The sequence below is a fragment of the Odocoileus virginianus genome, chromosome 23 (genome assembly GCF_023699985.2).
Source record: "Odocoileus virginianus isolate 20LAN1187 ecotype Illinois chromosome 23, Ovbor_1.2, whole genome shotgun sequence".
Classification (NCBI taxonomy): domain Eukaryota; kingdom Metazoa; phylum Chordata; class Mammalia; order Artiodactyla; family Cervidae; genus Odocoileus; species Odocoileus virginianus.
Genome location: NC_069696.1, coordinates 37,515,363 through 37,536,611, shown reverse-complemented (window position 1 = coordinate 37,536,611; position 21,249 = coordinate 37,515,363). Strand labels below are relative to the sequence as shown.

At 40.4% G+C, this 21,249-nt stretch overlaps 1 protein-coding gene across 2 annotated transcripts in view; it reads left to right on the top strand.

The window, feature by feature from the left end:
* The first annotated feature begins 1,347 nt into the window (after window positions 1-1,347).
* PKP2 (plakophilin 2) overlaps window positions 1,348-21,249 on the top strand; it is a 106,844-nt gene continuing 86,942 nt past the window's right edge. The window contains exons 1-3 of one of the 2 annotated variants that reach the window (XM_020906721.2): window positions 1,348-2,136; window positions 17,071-17,183; window positions 17,544-18,238. In XM_020906721.2, the coding sequence (XP_020762380.2) occupies window positions 1,923-2,136; window positions 17,071-17,183; window positions 17,544-18,238 (1,022 nt within the window). In that variant the 5' untranslated portion in view covers window positions 1,348-1,922. The remainder of the gene's footprint in view (window positions 2,137-17,070; window positions 17,184-17,543; window positions 18,239-21,249) is intronic. The other variant, XM_020906720.2, reaches the window with a different exon arrangement.

Below are 21,249 nucleotides of genomic sequence, written 5' to 3'. Positions count from 1 at the left end.
TCTCCTGCATTGGCAGGCAGGTTCTTTACCAATAGCACCACCTGGGAAGCTCTCACAAGATATAATCTACTTTAAGACTAGTCCTACTGGGATAGGTAAAAAGCAGAGACTTTACATGGCCAACATGTAAACCATGGCTATGGATTTTCCAGTGGTCATGTATGGATGTGAGAGCTGGCCTGTGAAGAAAGCTGAGCTCTGAAAAATTGATGCTTTTGAACTGTGGTGTTGGAGAAGACTCTTGAGAGTTCCTTGGACTGACTGAACTGAACTGAACTGACTGGGATAGGAGGAATTGCATAGAAGACCCACCATCTACATGGCTTCACTTAAGCCACGAGGCCAGCTGAGAAAGGATGGCAGAACTGTCACCACTCCAATTGTCCAGGCTTTGGGTCCCTTCACTTCCTCTACATCCCTTGGACGGCTTTATGCTGTGCTTTAAGTGTGTGTGTAAAGACAGAAGGGTATGCCATAGGAAAATGAGGACAGGAGAAGCTGTGTTCTCTAGCCACCCGAAACCTGAATAAGGGAGGTTCTGCAATAACTGAGTGATTTCAGGGAGAGTGGACATAGAATCCCAAGTCAGTCAGTCAGTCAGTTCAGTCGCTCAGTCGTGTCCAACTCTTTGAGACCCCATGAACCGCAGCACACCAGGCCTCCCTGTCCATCACCAACTCCCAGAGTCTACCCAAACCCAAGTCCACCAAGTCGGTGATGCCATCCAACCATCTTATCCTCTGTTGTCCCCTTCTCCTCCTGCCCTCAAGTAATCAAATGAAATTTATCTTATTACTGGGGATAGATGTTTTTCCTTCTGCCTCTCAGGTCCAAAGAGGGAAAGCAGGATAAGTGACTTAATTTGAAAGCTTTAAGGTCAAGGGCTCTTTCTGTTGAGTTTAGCTCATCATGTTCTCTGTAGTTAACTAAGTGTGAAACCAACTAATAGCAATACATTATGGAATACACGACTGAAAAGTCATAGACTCCTTCCATGGGATCCCTACAAAGAGCCTATCATAAAAAGGACTTTAAAAGTATCAGTTATTGAAAGCATGCCTGCTCTCTTATTGGAACTTCTCTGTGTGGGAGTGTTCATGAGAGGAGTGGGTGAGCAAGGGTGTACTGGGTACAATTTGTGTATGTGCAAGAGAAAACAGAAACTCTCAGTAAGGAAGAACATATGTTTCCGGGACTGCATCTGCGCAAAAAGGACACAGTCCCTGAAACTGTACTAAGGAAAAAAAAAAAAAAACTATTTTAAAAAGTCTTTTATTTTACACAGGTCGTCTTCTCAGCACATTTCTCTTCTACTGCCTTTTGACGCCTGATCAAATAGCCCCTTCTCATCTCAGATCCAGGAAATGCTTCAGTCTGACAGAGCCTGACGAACCAGACAGACTACTCCCTCGGAGATCCCAGAGGCAAACCTCGGCCCAAGAAAAGCACTGACCCTCCAGGGAGCAAGTGCCTGCAGGTCGGCCCCGGCAATCAGGAGGAAATCACATCCTTCTCGAGGGCTAGGCGGAGGCCGGGCGAGGCAGAGAGAGCGGGGTGCGGCCCCGGCCCGCAGGATCCGAGGTGACTCTGAGAGTGTGTGCGCCCCAGGGCGGGCCGCGCCCCTCTCCGGCTTCCCTGTGAGCAGTTCAACTCGCCAGGTGACGGCGCGCGAGGTCCGCTCGGCCCAGCTCCCTAGCCGAGTGCTAGGCGCGCTAGAGCCGCGCCCCTCTCCGGCCTGAGACCCGGCTCCGGCCTCCGGAGGCCGAGCACTCCTCGGCTCCGGCCTCTCACCGGCGCGGAGGCGGGGCCGGAGGAGGGGCCGGGGCGGTGGGGCGGGGCTTGCACCGGTGCCTCGGGCTCCGCCGCAGCTTCTCCAGCAGGTCTCGCGGCAGGCAAGCGGCTTGGTCGCCAGCTCCGGCCTCATGGCTGCTCCCGGCTCTTCGGCTGAGTGCGGCTACATCCGGACAGTCCTGGGCCAGCAGATTCTGGGGCAGCTGGACAGCTCCAGCCTGGCTTTGCCTTCCGAGGCCAAGCTGAAGCTGGCGGGGAGCAGCGGCCAGGCGGTCAAGAGCCTGCGGATCCAGGAGCAGGTGCAGCAGACACTGGCCCGGAAGGGCCGCAGTTTCGCGGGCAGCGGTGAGTGGAGCCCCGCTGTCCCCTACACCGCCCTCAACCCGCCCTTTATCCCTTCCCTACCGCCGGTTCACCCTCGGCGCCCAGCTGCTTCCTCCTGCTTCTTCCTGAGGGTGCAGGACCTGGTGGTGTGCACACCTGTTGGTTGCGGGCCATTGTGCGGCCAGTCGCGCCTCCAGACTCAGACCAGCTTACTTTGGAAAAGCACTCTTTCTTAAATTAACCTCTTACTCAGATTTGTCATGTATGTATCTACGTATATTAAATGCATATACGTATGTATATATATTTGAAAAGAATTCAGTCCAAGATTTTCACCCCTTCCTTAACCTACTCCCCTAGGCCCCCCGCCCCCAACCCCAGGGGACTTCATCTGGAGGTTCCAGGAATTTGTAAACATTTTGAAATTCTGTGCAGAAATTTGATATGATCATTTTTTCTGGGAGAAAGCGCCCCTAGCTTTTATTAAAAATTTTAAAGGATCTGTGACCTCCATAAATATTTTTAAAAAGAAAACAAAGTACTGGCGCTCCTACAACCTATGAATTGGGATTGTGGGCCTTGCCCAGATACTTCGAGGCACTCCACCCAGTGTATGGAGCGAGCGGTTTCATCTAGGAAGTGAAAGGTGAGAGTCTTTGGGCTGGAGAGCAATCACACCACCCCGCGGGTTGACTCGGAGGAGGAGAAAGAAGGGGACTTTGACCCGCAGCAGCAGTCCCGCCTGCCTTGCTTGCTGTGCCCCGCCAACGCACTCGTGAGCACAGCGCTGGTATTTCCAAAAAATTAAACTTTGGAGGTGAACAAGGTTTGGGTTTTGTTTTTTTTTTTTTAACTATATTATATTATATATATATGTTTTTTATTATATTATATATGTATATATATATTTTAAACTATATTAGTAATTGACAGTCAAGTAGGTGGAAGGGGAAGAAGATGGCAAACCAGTTTTGAAAATTAGAGAATGTGAAATACCTTTTCTCCTGCTAAAAGTCAGATGATTCGATCCCCCCAGTAATTATTTTATTAGTTGTTTAATTTTTTTAATATAAAAGTTATTCTAGGCTTATTATGGAAATAAAGAGAAGAGGAGAGAAACAGTTAACTTGGCTTACCAGTTGTTTCATGCAATGTTGAACTGTTTCTCTAGGAAGTTAACTTGAGAAATGACAAATGTAGAATCGATTAGGAACAAAAAAAATGCTTGCAGACCAGATCAGAGATATGAAACAGCAGAAACTGAGAGGCTGTATTGCTTTCCATTTGTGCAAAATAATTTTAAAGGATCAGGCAATCAGTATTTCCATACTTGAAAGTAAAGAGAAGCTGCTTAATGATTAGAGTTGATGTAATTGTGTGCCTACTATGTGCCAAGAATTGGACTTTGTGGTGTGTATTCATTGTGTTATTTATGTGTCCCGGTGGCGGGGGTGGGGGGGATGCATGTGAGGTAGGTTGCTTTACTAAGCAGTTAAGTAACACTTAATTTCCCACCGATAGTAAGTAGCAGAAAAACTCCCAAGCCTCAATTTTTAAACTACTCATCAGTTATGTTGTTAAGCTTTTTGGTAATTAATACAAAGTAGGATTTTTATTAGACCCAAGCCTCTCTATGGTCCATTTCCATTTTTCCTTTAAATATAATTGATACAGTTCTGAGAGAGCGCAGACATCTCAGTGACACAGAACTGCCATAGCACATGGAAAAAAAGAACCTAATTTACATTTAGGAATCTGACTGAAGACCCAGGACCACTGAGGCCAGCTTTTGACCAGAGAGATCACTGTACTCCTTTAGTCTATGCAGATCCAGTGCTAAACTGGAGCCAGACTAGCTGCTTCTGCATAGGGGAACACAAGGAAGGCACATGAAATATTTTTCCTACCCTTTGAGAATGGCAAGGAAGAGCAACCAGACATCAACTACTCAGTAAATATAGGGAATGAACAAAAGGAAAGGGAGCATTGCTGAGAATCTACCATGTGCCTAACCCTGTTCAAGATTACATTTGCATTTTATTATATCCTTCAAATAATTATATGAGATAGATACAAGGATCCATTTCACATATGAAAAGTCTGTCAGTCTCTCAGTATTTATTGGACGCTTAGTCCCAAACCCACACATGCTTTGTTCTCGTGAAAATGGTGCATTCGTGTTGTGTGGTGAATTCAAGAACTTTCTGGTGTGTCTAGTCTTCATTCAGGGCACTGTGCAGGTGCTGAACTAAACAAACACTTTTTGCTTTAAAGCAAGGGGTTCCAAGTCTGTAGAAGGAAAATGCTCTCTAAAAAAGTGTGTTTATCAAATAAAAAATGGTAAGCTACCCAAAGGAGTAACAGCCAACAAATTATGGAGTTTAGAAGTATGAGTTAGACTATTATCTGGAGGGAATTTTGAAAAGTTTCTTGGAGGAATTGGGATTTTAGGTCTCAAAAATTCAGTAGGATTGGACATAGGTAATGGGTTGAAGGAAGAGCATTTTGGGGGGAACAGCATGAATATTACACAGTTCACAGAATTGATATGGTAGAACAAAGGGCCCTGTCATGATGCTTCTGCTACAGCTGCTTGAGTCCAACTAAGGAACAAAGCTTCTGAGACTCAAAGAGGAAATTAGCTTCAGAGGAATTTAGCATTAACATACTATGGAACAATTACCAGGGGTGGTTTGTGTATATTGTTAAAGTTCTTTGAAAAGGTCTGGAGGCTTCTTAGGGTTGTGAGTGTTGTTTCAATGTTACTATCCTGTCTCTAAAGTTGAAACAGACAGGCAACTGTTGAAACTGTGGTGGTCTGGAAAGAATCCTGTATCAACATAAATTCCAGGAAGAAATGACCCTAAAGTTAACTGCTTTTAGCTCCAGGGCCCTGGAGAATTCTGAATTGTTGACATACCTGTAAGATTGAAGCAGCAGATAATCTGCTGAAAGCAGAGATGAGATAAATATGACCGATTTGTTGATAAATATCCTGCAGGGTTCTTTAACTTGTCAACTTCTCTCTAATGCCTTTATATAAGTGAGTGGTTTTCATTGTAAATTACTCTAACTTTTGATGTTATTTTTATTTTTTTAATTTATTTTTTTGATGTTATTTTTAAATTGTGTTGAACATTTTAAAATTGGCTGTAATTCTTGGCGGTTGGGGAGACATAACAGAGCAGCATTGTGATATGAGTCTGTATTATAGAAAATTTTAGTTCTTTTATAAAAGTTAGAACTCATTTACACATTGGAAGTACATTATTATATTAGCAAAGGGAAGAATTTTAAGTGTCCATATCCTATTTATTACATTTATTTTGAAAATACTTTACTTATTATAACAGTTCCCCCTTGGGTGAAGTCATGTTTTAAGTTGTCATATGTAATACTTATAAACACAGTGAACAATATCCTAATAAAATTTGCAACTTTGGAAATCAACCAAAGGCATTCTGTTTACTTAAATGGTTTTCCTGGCCAAGATATTTTGAATATCTGTGATCAGAAGGATTTGGGGGGAAAGGACTGAAAATTGGCTAAGGTAGCAAAAAAAGGCAATTAATAGGTATTATTGGGGCTGGGGGGTGAGGGTTGTTGGACATTGTTTAAATCCTGTATGAATTATTTGTTGCCAAAAAAGGAATTCCAGGAATGAAGCAATTCTGGGAGCAAGGCGACTAGTCCTTTACACAGTAGGAGAATTCTGGAGAGAAGGAAAAAAAGTTACATGGTGGGGTGGCAGGAACATGGCTGTGTTGATGTGAATGTAAAGTATCAGTAGTGCCACCTGATTTAGTGTACTTCATTGTCTGCTTAATATATAATATAGCCTAGTGTCTGGCAAAGCAATTGCAATGATTTAAAAAGTGGGTTTTTTTTTTTTTGTTTTTTTTTTTTCAGAAATTCTTCTGGTTATAATTAGTCAAAGGAAATAGAATGTTAACAACATGGTGATTACCAAAAAAACTAACTCCTCATCCCTAGATAATGGTGAAAACACATCTTTTATGGATTAGGTCTTGAGTGAGGGCATGAGTAGGGATGCTTAAGGGTCAATTGAAATGTAACAGTGTTTGATTATAAAAGTACATTGCTCTATGTCCCAGATAAAGTATCAAAAATTACCTTAAGAGAAGACAACTGTTCACTTAGACTTTTTAAAGACTGCATTAATGTTATTTATGCCCTGTGTTAGTAAGTTTCAGTCATGAGAACAGAGGGTAGCTTACTTGAGCTAGATATTCTAGGCATATGTTGTTCACCTTCTCCTGTTTTGAATATCAGCTTTAAATTTTTTCCTATGTATTAAAATAAGGCTTTACATATTATCTTCAAATGGTTAACATTAATTTTACATTCAAATTGAGTTTCTGGTCTGATCAATAGAAATTATTAAAAACTTTTTTTAATTTTCTGAGAGAACAAGCATATCTTTAATAATAATGAGATATAAATAACAAATATGTTGCTAAAACCTCTGGAATTCATATATCAGACTTGATTAATACTGTCTATAACAAGGTCATTTGGTACTATCTCAGATGACATTCAAGAATTTTAAATTATACAATTCTGAGGTAAATCTTGGACGCCAGCTATTTTGTGCATATACACAAATGTATGAAGACATAAATATCATACTTCTTCTGGGAGAGTAAATAGTAAAAAGAGTGTTGCAAATGGGAATAGACAATTTGTAGAAATACAATTAGTAGAATATTTAATCTTTGTATTAGAGTGAACCATCCCCTGACTTATTAGGATAAGAACAATAAGCAGAATTTCAGGTCCTCTTAGAATTATTGAAAAATCTATTGTGTATCTTTTGTGTAATGCCATTAATGGTGACCAGATATGTGACATAAAAACAGTTGCTCTGTTATTAAGAAAATGTGCTTAAAGATGAGCTGAGGAGCCCAGTCAATATGTAGACTTAAATGAAAATGCATATTCAGGAAAAAGAACTTGAGCATTTGAAAACACAGCTTGCTGTTACCATTAAAAGAATTCACATACTTGTTTTCTTGGAATAGTCAGCTTTAGGCTTAAAAGTATTAATTGGCCAAAACATCATAACCAAAGTTCTGCAACTCCTTGATATCCAGAAGAAAATACTACTCACTAGACGCTTAATAAATTATTCCCTCTAAATCTTAAATCTCACTAGTATGGTCACAGGATGGTGGTGAGGAAGATCACATGGAATTATTGTATCTTGATGACCTTTTCTTTTGAAGGAGGAATATAAATGTAAACTTTTCTTGACAGATCACAGGAACTTATTATAGAATATCAAAATATCACAGATAAATAGACACACCAAAAAGATAAGAGAATGACAGTAAATATATATTATGCACATGTAGAATCAACCTTGCCACTATGAACATAGTCAGCTTTTCTAATCACTTAGAAAAAGTCTGCCTACCTTTTGGGGAAATTTTTTTTCTTCCTCTCTTTATTTCCAGAATGACAGAGAAACAATAGAAAATGTTTGAGCACCTTCTATCCACTCTAAGACAAAAGTGTATATGCAACTGTCATCCTCCCGTTTTGGCTCCACCGTGGTGATCCACAGAAAGGATTAAGTGCAAACTGAATATGTGTAACTGGGATATTTTGAATGTACAAGGAAATATTGACTGATCACCCATTAACATGTCAAGTGCTGATGTAGGACTGCCAGAAGTTGTAGTAAAAGATAGATTCTATGTTAAGAAGGTAAAAATTACTTGGAACATAAGACCTCTTCCTCCTTATACTGGCCTTACTCTAATTTGTTCTCCACCTAGGTAGTAAACTTTCTAAAATCTCAGCGCACCATTTCCTGATTTAAATGCCTTCAGTTTCTTGCTGTTCTCTACTGGAGCGAAATTCCTTATTCAGCATGGCATTTCAAGTTCTCTATGCTCTGATGCCTGCATCTTCTCAAACTGGGTCCTATCACCACTTTTCTGGCACACAACCAAACGCCAGCAATTTATCTTGCTCAGTTCCTCTCCCTATTTACCCTCCCTCCCCCTTCCCTTCTCTTGGCTGGCTTAACTCTTAAATGCCCCTCAAAACTCAGCTCAGTCTGTGCCCCTGTATAGGCAGCTTTCCCTCATCCCTCCACCTCATAGTGTCGAGGTAAAGATCCAAGTTAAAGATTTGATCACTGTGCGTCAAATGAGATGTTTCAATAGGGGAGAAACATGAAATATGCAGGGGGTTTCTGAAAATACATTTGGCAGACTTGGTGGATTTCAAAAAGGGACTGAAGTTTTGAATCAGCTGGGAGAGAAGAGGTTAGCACTGGCAAGTGAGAGGTAGTGGAAATATCATGACTTAAGTTACTACAAAAACTTGTAGTTTTTTAAAGGAAAAAGTTCTATAAATTCATCTATTTGACCATTAGTTGCATCACTGTGAGTATAATGTGTTATTTGTCATTGCAGTTCTAAAGTTTTACAAGTAATCATTATGAGATATCTCAGCAAATGAATTGGCAGGAATGCCAAAGTATGGTGATAAATTATAGGAATTCCTATAAATTTAAAAAATTCCAGGCTGTATCAACTTATTATTTTACCAGTATGCTAAATTACCAGTTTATAATCACAAATTTTATAATCACATATTATGGCTACTCAAAGTATATGATATAGATGCTTGCAGTATAGAAGGAACTTTTAAATGTGTGTTTTGTGGTTATCTAAAGCAATAATTTGAGGAATACCTCCAAAATGTCATAAACTGATATCATAAACTACATAGAAAGTGAAAGTGAAGTTGCTCAGTGGTGGCCGACTCTTTGCAACCCCATGGATTGTAGCCTACCATGCTCCTCCATCCATGGGATTTTCCAGGCAATAGTACTGGAGTGGGGTGCCATTTCCTTCTCCAGGGATCGAACCCGGGTCTCCTGCATTGTAGATAAATGCTTTACCATCTGAGCCACCAGGGAAGTCCTATAAACTACATAAGGGACTCCTGAAAAATAAGGACTTCTGGCGGCTGGTTAGTATATTAGTGGGTGATAGCCGTTGACTAGTGACACAGGGGCACTTGGAGTTCAGGGCCCGTTCTGCCAGGATTGTTGGTCTGTCTCTGGCATATTCAACTCTGAAGCCAGCTGTGGTCACCACTGTACTGCCAACACTGACTCCTGGCATATTCCACTTGGTAAGAACTCATAGCCAGTACTTTCCAACTGTATACTCAGTACGCTGAACTGTTCCTCATGATTGATCATGTGAGCTTTCTTAACTGGTCATTTACAGCACCGCCACATGTTGTTAATTTTTTCATGATGCCAGACGTTAATAGACTCTAGTCTTCTTTAAAACAATTCTTCACCATAGTTTTTTCAAGCAACAGATTCCACTCATTTTCCAGCCTGAGCAAGTGCTTACCTGAGTTGTTATACAGGGTTGTGGAATTGTGGTTTTCATGAATACATTTTTCTTAGAAAGTAAAAACAGAAGGTAAAAGAAATAATTATTTTTAATGTTGAGTTAGGGAAAATGAATTTTATGTTACAGGACCACACAAAGAAAAGTTCTTCACTAACTCAGGAGTCCTGATGCATAGTTCTTAGGGAAACCGAAAGAGTTATAGTCACTCAGTTGTTTCCAACTCTCTGCAATCCCATGGACTGTAGCCCACCAGGCTCCTCTGTCCATGGAATTTTCCAGACAAGAATATTGGAGTGGGTAACATTCCCTTCTCCAGGAGATCATTCCAACCCAGGGATGGAACCTGGGTCTCTTAATGTCTCCTGCATTGGCAGGCAGGTTTTTTACCATCCAAGCCACCAGGCAAGCCCATTTGCTTCTTGATGGGTCCTATTTTGTGTTTTCTTTTAATACCTACTTTTGTTAGTAAATGATTTTAAGGAGCTATTTAAATATGAATTGCTATACAGATTCCTTCTAATAAGTTTCAAGACATCATGTAGTTAAATCATTTTTAAGGTATGTGGAGAAAGAGAGATGTTGTTACCCAGAGGTTGCTGTGAAAAGACCAAAGAGAAGAAGGTGATAGCTTTTAGACTTCCAGAGTCTAGTCTTTCCATCAAAAAGACCATTGTGAATTCACACAGTGAAGGCAACTGTTTGGGATTGAGCACAATAAACTGTAGCATTTAAATCAACACCGGTAGTGAACACACACTGATTTCTATGCGTACCTATTTTCATGGGAATTTCTTATACTGCCATCTCTACACATTCTTCCTTTGGAGCCGAATGTGAACCGAATCAGTTTTTCAGCCATGCTTAGAGTGCTGGAGGCTTGGAAAAAAGATGCTTTTCTGAATGTGAATGCTGCTCTCATCTCTCTAATAAACACAGGTTATTTAAAGGTGTTTGTTTAGCAACTGTTTCACCTGTTAATGCTTGCCATAAGGGAAGCTGTGTTTGATTTTTTTTTTTTTTAATGTGCCCAGATACAGGTAATGGAGTCATAATTAGAGGCTTGTCAATTTAGTTTCATAAATGTATTGTTGTTGTTCAGTCCTTAAGTCATGTCCGACTTTGCGACCCCATGAACTGCAGCACACTAGGTTATCCTGTCCTTCAATATAATAAATGTATTAGATTTATTTATCTATAATATATACAAATCAATGTTTAAATTTAACCAATTAGATACTTATATATGTAATATATATAAATACATTATTAAATTTAACCAATTAAGTAGTAAGCTGGTCACAAAAGCTACAAAGAAAGAACTGATTATAGAAATTAATTTTCTATTTTTAACTCAAAGAGTATTTCATTTTCTTGGACAATGCTTGCATAGATGACCAAAAACCAAGATATTTTCCCATGAACAGCTGCTTAGGGATCACGTCATTCAGATTAACATTCAGAATTGAGGAAAGAGAGAAAATTACATTTCCTGTGAGGTCTACACCTCTGCAATCCTCTAAGCCATTTGGAATCAAAACCAACCCCCCCTCACTCTCACCCTCCTACCCTGCCCCCGCAACTGCTTTGATCTGAATTGCTTGTTATTTGAGGAGGACTGAGTCCTGTAACTTCCTCCTTCATTTTCCTTAAATTGGGCTCCATAGATGTCTGCAGTGTTCTTAGAAGAAACAGTTTGGATAATGTTGCCTGAGTCAGTATTAATTTGAAATAGTCCCTATAAATCATTGCCTTTTTAGGAAATAGCAAAAGCACATTATATGAATGACTATTTAAAACCACAATAATGTCATTGTGATCATCCTCAATGGATGGGTCAATCAAAATAACTAGAAAAAGACAAATTCAATACCTGAATAAAAACTCTTAGATACAATACACTGTGAATTAAAGCATGCAAACCAGTTTATTCCTCTTTCTACATCAGATTAATTAATGAAAATGTGTGAAATACGAAATTTTGTCATCCAAATTCTGTTTTTAAAGCCTTATCTCATTTTTGCATGTTGCTTTATAATTTTAAAAGCATTGAATATATGCTTTCTCAGGTAAATATCTCTCACCAACTCTGTTAATAGGTGGAATTATGGGAAATAAATGCAGGTAATTTGTCAAGACACACAGAAAGTAGTAGAGTTCGGGGCCTCAGACATATTATTTCAGTTTAAAGAAGATACCCATGTCCTTTTGTGATGTAAACAAATCCTTTGAAATAAAGGCATTACCTAATTTTCCATGTTAGAAAATACAAATTTTTATGCTGGATTTATTTAAAGCAGTGTGTACCTATATGTATGTTTTTGTTGATTTCTTATTTCTGTTTTTGGAGAAGGGCATGGATGAGTTATATGTTCAGTAGTCATATTATTATGTGTTTTTTCCTCTGAGTGAACAGAAAATAATGACTTGCCTTAAAGAGATATGTTTCCATCCTGATTAATATTTTTTAATTCCAGCCAGTTCAAAATATCATTAAAATCTTAGATCACAGCTGCTAATTCATTAGTCCCTTATACTGATCTCAAACTCATGAAGGCCTAGGCAAATTAATGTGCATTATTTGTTGTTTAAGATTGGCCTTTTAACCAGAGAAACTATCTATTGAGCCATCCTGCAGTTTGAATATCAAGAGTCACAACTTTTCTTGCCAGGAAGAGAGTCTGTGGTTTAAAGATCTAATCTTATTTTATTCCCTGTTACCAACTACCTTGTAGTTATTTTGGGAACCAGTAAATCAGTCTCAATTCATTCATCTGAAAACAGAAGGAGAACTTCCTTATAAGGATTTATGTCAGCAAATAAAAGACTTGGAGTATTTGGAGTTGTCCAGGTAAAGGTGCTAGAGGAAAGAGAATGATTGTTTTGGTTCTTATAAAAAACTGATGATAATTCCTCCAGGGTTTTGATAAATGACAATTTCAGAAGAGCCACAATGCGGTCAAATAGTAGAGATCAGTGGAAAGGATGAACCCAGAGTTCAAACCTGATATTAAGTCTCTTTGCAATTTAAAGCAAGCAATTTAAGTTTGCTTTGAGCAAACGCCCTCTTCCAACAACACAAGAGAAGACTCCACACATGGACATCACCAGATGGTCAATAGCGAAATGAGATTGATTATATTCTTTGCAGCCAAAGATGGAGAAGCTCTATACAGTCAGCCAAACAAGACCGGGAGCTGACTGTGGCTCAGATCATGAACTCCTTATTGCAAAATTCAGACTTAAATTAACAAATGTAGGGAAAATCACTAGACCATTCAGGTATGACCTAAATCAAATCCCTTTTGATTATACAGTGGAAGTGACAAATAGATTCAAGGGATTAGATCTGATAGAGTGTCTGAAGAACTATGGATGGAGGTTCATAACATTGTACAAGAGGCAGTGATGAAGACCATCCCCAAGAAAAAGAAATGCAAAAAGGCAAAATGGTTGTCTGAGGAGGCCTTACAAATAGCTGAGAAAAGAAGAGAAGTGAAAAGCAAAGGAGGAAAGGAAAGATATACCCATTTGAATGCAGAGTTCCAAAGAATAGCAAGGAGAGAGAAGAAGCCTTCCTCAGTGATCAATGCAAAGAAATAGAGGAAAATAATAGAATGGGAAAGACTAGAGATCTCTTCAAGAAAATTTGAGGGAACATTTCATGCAAAGATGGGCACAATAAAAGACAGAAATGATATGGACCTAACAGAAGCAGAAGATAGTAAGAAGAGGTGGCAAGAATACACAGAAGAACTATACAAAAAAATATCTTCACGACCCAGGTAACCATGATGGTGTGATCACTCCCCTAGAGCCAGACTTCCTGGAATGTGAAGTCAAGTGGGCCCTAGGAAGCATCACTACGAACAAAGCTAGTGGAGGTGATGGAATTCCAGTTGAGCTATTTCAAATCCTAAAAAATGATGCTGTGAAAGTACTGCATTCAATATGCCAGCAAATTTGGAAAAGTCAGCAGTGGCCACAGGACTGGAAAAGGTCATTTTTCACTCCAATCCCAAAGAAAGGAAATGCCAAAGAATGTTCAAACTACTGCACAATTGCACTCATCTCACACACTAGCCAAATAATGCTCAAAATTCTCCAAGTCAGGCTTCAATAGTACATGAACCATGAAATTCCAGATGTTCAAGCTGGTTTTAGAAAAGGCAGAGGAACCAGAGATCAAATTGCCAACATCTGCTGGATCATCGAAAAACCAAGAGTTCCAGAAAAGCATCTACTTCTGCTCTATTGACTATGCCAAAGCCTTTGACTGTGTGGATCACAACAGACTGTGGGAAATTCTTCAAGAGATGGGAATACCAGACCACCTGGCCTGCCTCTTGAGAAATCTGTATACAGGTCAAGAAGCAGCAGTTAGAACTGGACGTGGAACAATAGACTGGTTCCAAATTGGGAAAGGAGTACATCAAGGCTGTATATTGTCACCCTGCTTATTTAACTTACATGCAGAGTATAACATGCAAAATGCTGGGCTGGAAGAAGCATAAGCTGGAATCAAATTGCTGGGAGAAATATCAATAACCTCAGATACGTAGATGACACCACCCTTATGGCAGAAACTGAAGAAGAGCTGAAGAGCCTCTTGATGAAAGTGAAAGAGGAGAGTGAAAAAGTTGGCTTAAAACTCAACATTCAGAAAACTAAAATCATGGCATCCAGTCCCATCACTTCATGTCAAATAGATGGGGAAACAATGGAAACAGTGACAGACTTTATCTTTGGGGGGCTCCAAAATGACTGCAAATGGTGGGTCACTGCAGCCGTGAAATTAAAAGACGCTTGCTCCTTGGAAGAAAAGTTATGACCAACCTAGACAGCATATTAAAAAGCAGAGACATTACTTTGCCAACAAATGTCCGTCTAGTCAAAGCTATGGTTTTTCGAGTAGTCATGTACTGATGTTGGACCATAAAGAAAGCTGAGCGCCAAAGAAATGATGCTTTTGAACTGTGATGTTGGGACTCGAGAGTCCCTTTGACTGCAAGGAGATTAAACCAGTCCATCCTAAAGGAAATCAGTCCTGAATATTCATTGGAAGGACTGATGTTGAAGCTGAAGCTCCCATACTTTGACCACCTGATGCGAAGAACTGACTCATTGGAAAAGAACCTGATGCCAGGAAAGATTGAAAGTGGGAGGAGAAGGGGACCACAGAAGATGAGATGGTTGGATGGCATCACCGACTCGATGGAAATGAGTTTGAGTAGGCTCCTAGAGTTGGTGATGAACAGGGAAGCCTGGCATGCTGCAGTCCATGGGGTGGCAAAGAGTCAGACACGACTGAGCAACTGAACTGAGTTTAAGTTTCCCTCTTTTAAAGGGATAAGATAATAGCTAACTCTGCATCACAAAGTATAAAATAAAATAATTTGAGTTCCTTAAAAGTAATCTTGCAGTTTAAGGTGTTAATCCATGTTGCTTTAAAAAGCCTTACCACCCACAGCAACAATGTTGAGTTAAGAATGTAAGTCAAACATTTAGCCTCCTTTCCCACATGGGTGAGGCTCTTCCTTGCAGCATTACCTCCCTGGTAGTGAGGGGTGGGGGTAGGGGCGAGAGAAGGAGCAGTGAGACCTGAGTTGGGGACTACAGACAGCCTGAGCAGGAACCTCGGGCAGACACTGAGAGATGAGTACTTAAGCATCTCACAGCTTTTGATATGGGGTTGTACAGAAGATTCCTTTCAGTGTCCAGGTTCTAGGCTTCTTCTGACACTGAAGTTAAAAATTAAGAGGCTGACTGACCTTGTGCTAACCCTTGAGAAGAAATCAAGCCCCTGGAAACAGCTATCTGCCTTTGCTCAACTCCCCCGATCTTTAGGGTGATAGTTACAAGCCATAGCTGTCTTCCCCAGGACCCCTTGAGGCCTGAAACATGTTTACTAGCCAGATTATTTGGCTCCAGGAAATAAAACACATGTACAAAAATAATCTGGGATGGATTCTTACTTTTTTAGCTTTTTGACAACAACACTCTCCATTCCACCTCTCCCTCAAAATAACTTACGAATATATTGTTAGTTAGACTATAATAATTTTGGGGGAAAGTATGTTGGTATGTTCCAGTTGTACTGGAAAGGGTCTACCTGTGTTATTTTATTACCAACATCTCTCACTAGTCTCTGAAGCCTAGAAGAGTTAATTGAGTATTTTATTTTTCCTCTAATTTCTAAAAGAATGCTATGTGACAGTAATTTGGGGTAACATTCAGTTCAGTTCAGTCGCTCAGTCGTGTCCGACTCTTTGCGACCCCATGAATCGCAGCATGCCAGGCCTCCCTGTCCATCACCATCTCCCAGAGTTTACTCAAACCCATGCCCATGGTTAACATTAGGAAATTAGAAATTACCTAGGTTTTAGAGATATTTGATTATTTTGATTATTTTTTGGCTTTTTTTATTTTTATTTTTTGTAAAGCAGTGGGAGATTACAAAAGAACTGATTAAAAAACTGGAAGCTTTTTAAGACATTTGAAGCTCAAAGAGGAGTATTTTAAGATATGCCTCTGTTAGTCTGATACAACTTAGCAACTAAACAACAAACTTACTTGAGAGTCCCTGTAGTCCCCACCGACCTGAGCAGGAAGGGCTCCTCTCCTGTGCAGCATTTGCAGGAACAGGCTACCTGTTACACCCCAAACTAAGGTCCAGCCACCAGTTCTTTTTTGGTGTGGAAGTGGATTCCCTCTCCTGCCTAATTCTCACATTGCCCCAGGCCCAGAGCTGGCATTTTTCAAACCGACTCATGTTTTATCCCACCACATTGACCCATTATATTTGTTGCCTCACCTACATTCTCTCAGGAACCTTCAGAGTTCCTGCCTTGAGTATTCCTCTAACTTACAGAAACTGAACTATTATAGTACAGATCACATAAGCCAACTGAGTGTTTTCCAAATTCTTCAGCATTGTAATAAACGTTTAGATTTTTGTGAAAATCTCCTCTCTCCTTTCTTCCGTTTCCTCAAAAAAAAGTTTTAACTTTATTTTTAATTCGGCTTTTATTTTGAAAAACTTGTGGAGGATGTTGCCAGAACTTGTGATCATCTGCCACATCCAAGTGTCATATTAACCTTGCACTGCATTGCATGCATGCTCAGTTGTGTCTGATTCTGCAACCCCATGGATTCTAGCCTGCCAGGCTCTTCTGTCCATGGAACCTTCTGGCAGAAATACTGGAGTGGGTTGCCATTTCCTATTCCAGGGGATCTTCCCAACCCAGGGGTCGAACCCACATCTCTTGCATCTCCTGCATTGGCAGGCAGATTCTTTACCATTTCATCACCTGGGAAGCCCCATGATAGCCTAGCACTGAAAAACACTAATATAAATCTAATACTCATCATTGACTTTAATTACTTAAATTTAAAATATACTATTGTTTTATATTCTTGCCTGGAGGGTCTCATGGACAGAGGAGCCTGGCAGGCTACAGTCCATGGGGTTGCAAGAGTCGGTCACAACTTAGCGAGTAAACCACCACCACCACTGATTGGCCCACTTATTTTATTATATGCTTGATTACAGGAAATCTTCATCGAACTAGCAGTGTTCCTGAATATGTCTACAATCTACACTTGGTTGAAAATGATTTTGCTGGTGTGCGTTCCCCTGTTACTAAAACCTATGACTTGCTAAAGGTAGGATACCAAAAAATATAACCATAGTTATTAGAATACCAAGAAAACATTTTTAAACTTCTATGGGTTATTTTTTAATGTGTACCATTCTCAAGTATTACCATTTTCTAAATGTGTTATAAGAAGATTGGTTTTGTGTGGACATCATGGAAAACTGGAAACTTTAAACAGTATCAAATCCTGGTGCAAGTAACTAGACAACCAAGTCTTGTTAAAAACAGATTTTACCCAGAAAGGAACCGACTTCTCCATGTGATTTAGAGAAATCAACATCTTGTGTAATAGTCTTAGGATAATTGATCTTCAACAGAGATAAAACTGATTCATGCCTCATTTTAATTTTATTTCTCTTTTGTGCAGACAGGCACAGCCCCCACTTATGAAGGTCCCTGGGGAAGAGGAACTTCGCAATACAGCTCCCAGAAGTCGGTGGAGGAAAGGTTCTTCAGGCAGCCTCTAAGGAGACTTGAGATTTCCCCAGACAGCAGCCCTGAGAGGGCTCAGTACGCACACAGCGAGCACCAGTACAGCCAGAGAAGCCAGGCCGGCCACACCTTGCGGCACCAGGAGAGCAGGAGGTCCACGCTTCTCGTGCCACCTCGCTACGCCCGCTCAGAAATCGTAGGTTTCAGTCACTCCGGGGCGGTGGGCAGACAGCGTCACTACGACACCTACAACAGGCGCTACCAGTACGGGTCTGCGAACGAAGCTGTTTTTGACGGCGCCCCGGTCCACCCGGTAGTGCTCACCTACCCCAGGCCGGGGACCAGCCACAGCCTGGGCAACCTCCTGGAGAAGGAGAACTACGTGACTGCGGGACTCGCCGCCGGGCAGGCCAGGCCGGCGCCCGTGCCGCCGGGCACGCAGGGCCGGGCAGAGCGCTCGTCCTGGCATCAGAGCTCCTTCCACAGCACCCGCACTCCGAGGGAAGCCACTCTGAGGGAAGCCGAGGCGGGCGGGAGGAGGCCGCACATGACCGTGGGCCAGGTGGCCGCCGGAGGAAGTGGGATCATGGTCGCCGGCGAGAGAAGCACTTTCACCGAAGCCCAGTCTGGGTGAGTCCCTCCTCAATCGGCAGCGCTGTCAGTGCCAGCACATTCTGTTCCCACAGCCCTTAACTGCGTGAGCTGGCGCTTCTGGGGCTGCAGAGAAAGGCTTCCAGAGATAAGTGATTAAAATAATGACTTCTCAGGCTGCTGCCTAATTGACAGATTAGCCTATTTACCTCAGGGACAAGGGCCAAGCTACCTGCTTGTATGGCAGCTCTGCGGGGAAATGTGGCTTTTAGTCCATCTGTTTCAGTTTAGATGATGGCTAAAGGGAGGCCTGACCCCTTGGTTATGTGAAAATCTGCTTTGAATGAGAGCTAACTCCAAAGTAGATGAAGAAATGGATAATTACATGCATTTTTATCAATCATTCCTTGAAATAAAGGAAGGAAAAAGGCAAAAATTTACTCCCGGTGTTAAAAGTGAACCGTAAATTCTGTTTTGATAACACTACCGAAAAAGGAAGAGCTAATCAGAGGCAACTAATTTCTAAATGTCTCTTTTCCTTTCTTTGATATACCTGATAATTTTATTCAATATTATTTGACTCGAGTATAAGGAATTTATCGGAGTTTTTGTTTTGTAGTACTGAATAATTAAAATACTTGAAGTGTCAAAGTCATTCCTTTGCCCCTCCTGTTTATGTTATGGCTTGACTAATCTAGTGTTTGGAACTTTAACTTTTATTCAGTTTTAATACTGGAGCACAAATTTCGTAAACTGAGGAACTCACTAAGAGAAAAGTTGAGAAATGGATGGATGATTACATTAGTAACTACTAAAATATGTATCATTATGGTAAAACATTAAATATTTGATTTTTTTTAACTTTTGAAGTTAGTTAATGGAAATTATTACCTTTAATCATCCCTTAAGTGAAATTGTGCAGTATACTCATTGATTAGGTAGGCACTGGTGAGAAAAGATTTTTGGGCTAATCTAATCTTGAAGCAAGAAATATTTTTTATAAAGCAAAATTGAATATGAGACTTATAACCTTTCTTTAGAAAGTAGATCTTTGTCCATATGGACACACTTATAAAAAGAAAAATGCATGAGGTAATTATTTATGGAGGGAAAAGCTGATCAATTCTTTTAAATCGATAATTCAAGATGTATTAAATGCCTGCTATATTGTAAGATTTGTGCTTGGTCAGTTTTAATGAAGTGATTCTAACAGTAACAGAACTATTGCTTCACTTTCTCCACAACTGGCACTCTTCTGTTCTTCCATCTCTGTCCTCATGCTTTACCGCCTTGTCACTTCCCAATCTGTCATCCACTCACTGCAGTGTGACTTTAGTCCCCAGCATTTCTGAAATAGGCTCCCCACAGATCTACCAAAGACTGCCCTAATGCTACATCTGAAGCAGACACATAATTAGCACTTATATTAGTCTGTGGGCAGCATTTGATAAACTGTCTGTGAAATTCTGTCTTCCCTGGGTTGTCGGGACACCAGCTTCTCCTGATTTCTTCTAGCCATGTCTTAGTCTTCCCTGGGAGGACTTCTTTGCATGCCCAAGGAAGTCATCTTCATCAATCCTTCTGTTTTGGTCTTGCTCTACTAAAGAGGCCCTTCATGCTGCACTTACATCCTGTGATTCCCAGTGTTCCATTTCCATCTCTGTCCTCCATCCTCAACTCTAAATTCATGTGTATTTCTAACAACCTCATGGACTCAGTATGTTCAAAATTAAATTTATTAGCTCTTCCCTACCTTCTATTCCTGACCATCTCCTCATACTAAAGTCCTGTAATTTATAAACCTGGGAGTCATTCTTGTCTTTTCCCTTCATAGTCAAATATCACCATGCTATTATTTTTAACTCCTTAATGGGTTGTAAATTTTTACCCTCTTTCTGTCTCTATTGCATAGGTCTCTCTGCCTCTGTCTTGCTCACTCAACCATTCTCTAAAACTGTTAGAATGATCTTCCAAATTCTGATGATTCCTCTCCACAACTGATAATCTTTCCATAATTCCACCAAACTTTTGTGCTTTTTAGCATGGCACACAAGGCCCATGTTTCCACCTCTGCTTACACTGTAATCTGATCTCCCTCCCTCCCTCCCTCCCTCCTTTTCTTTCTTTTCTTTCTTTTCTTTTCTTTCTTTCTTGGTTTGTCATAGCTTTTCTTCCAGGGAGAAAGCGTGTTTTAATTTCATGGCTGCAGTCACAGTGATTTTGAAGCCCAAAAAATGAAATCTGTCTCTGCTTCCATTTTTTTCCCCTATTTGCCATGAAGTGATTGGACTAGATGCCACGATCTTAAGTTTTTTGAATGTTGAGTTTTAAGCCAGCTTTTTCACTCTCCTCTTTCATCCTCATCTAGAGTCTCTTTAGTTCCTTTGTGCTTTATGCCATTGGAATGGTATCATTTGCATTTCTGAGGCTACTGATATTTCTCCCTGCAATCTTCATTCCAGCTTGTGATTCATCCAGCCCAGCATTTCTCATGATGTACTCTGCATATAAGTTAAATAAGCAGGGTTACAATATACAGCCTTGATATATATTCCCAATTTTGAACCAGTCCATTGTTCCATGTCCAGTTCTAACTGTTGCTTCTTGACATGCATCCAGATTTCTCAGGAGGCAGGTAAGGTGGTCTGTTATTCCCATCTCTTGAAGAATTTTCCAGTTTGTTGTGATCCACACAAAGGCTTTAACATAGTCAATGAAGTAGAAGTAGATGTTTTTTTGGAACTCTCTTGCTTTTTCTGTGATCCAGCAGATGTTGGCAATTTGATCTCTGGTTCCTCTGCCTTTACTAAATCCAGCTTTTATATCTGGAAATTCTCAGTTCACGTATTGTTGAAGCCTAACTTGAAGGATTTTGAGCATTACCTTGCTAGCATGTGAAATCAGCAGAATTGTATAGTAGTTTGAACATTTTTTGGCATTGCCCTTCTTTGGGATGAAAGGTATAATTCACTTATTTTATTTCTTTTTCTCTTTCTGCCTTCTTTTCTTATCTCCTTCCTTTCTTTCCCTCTTCCTTCCTTCTTTTCTTA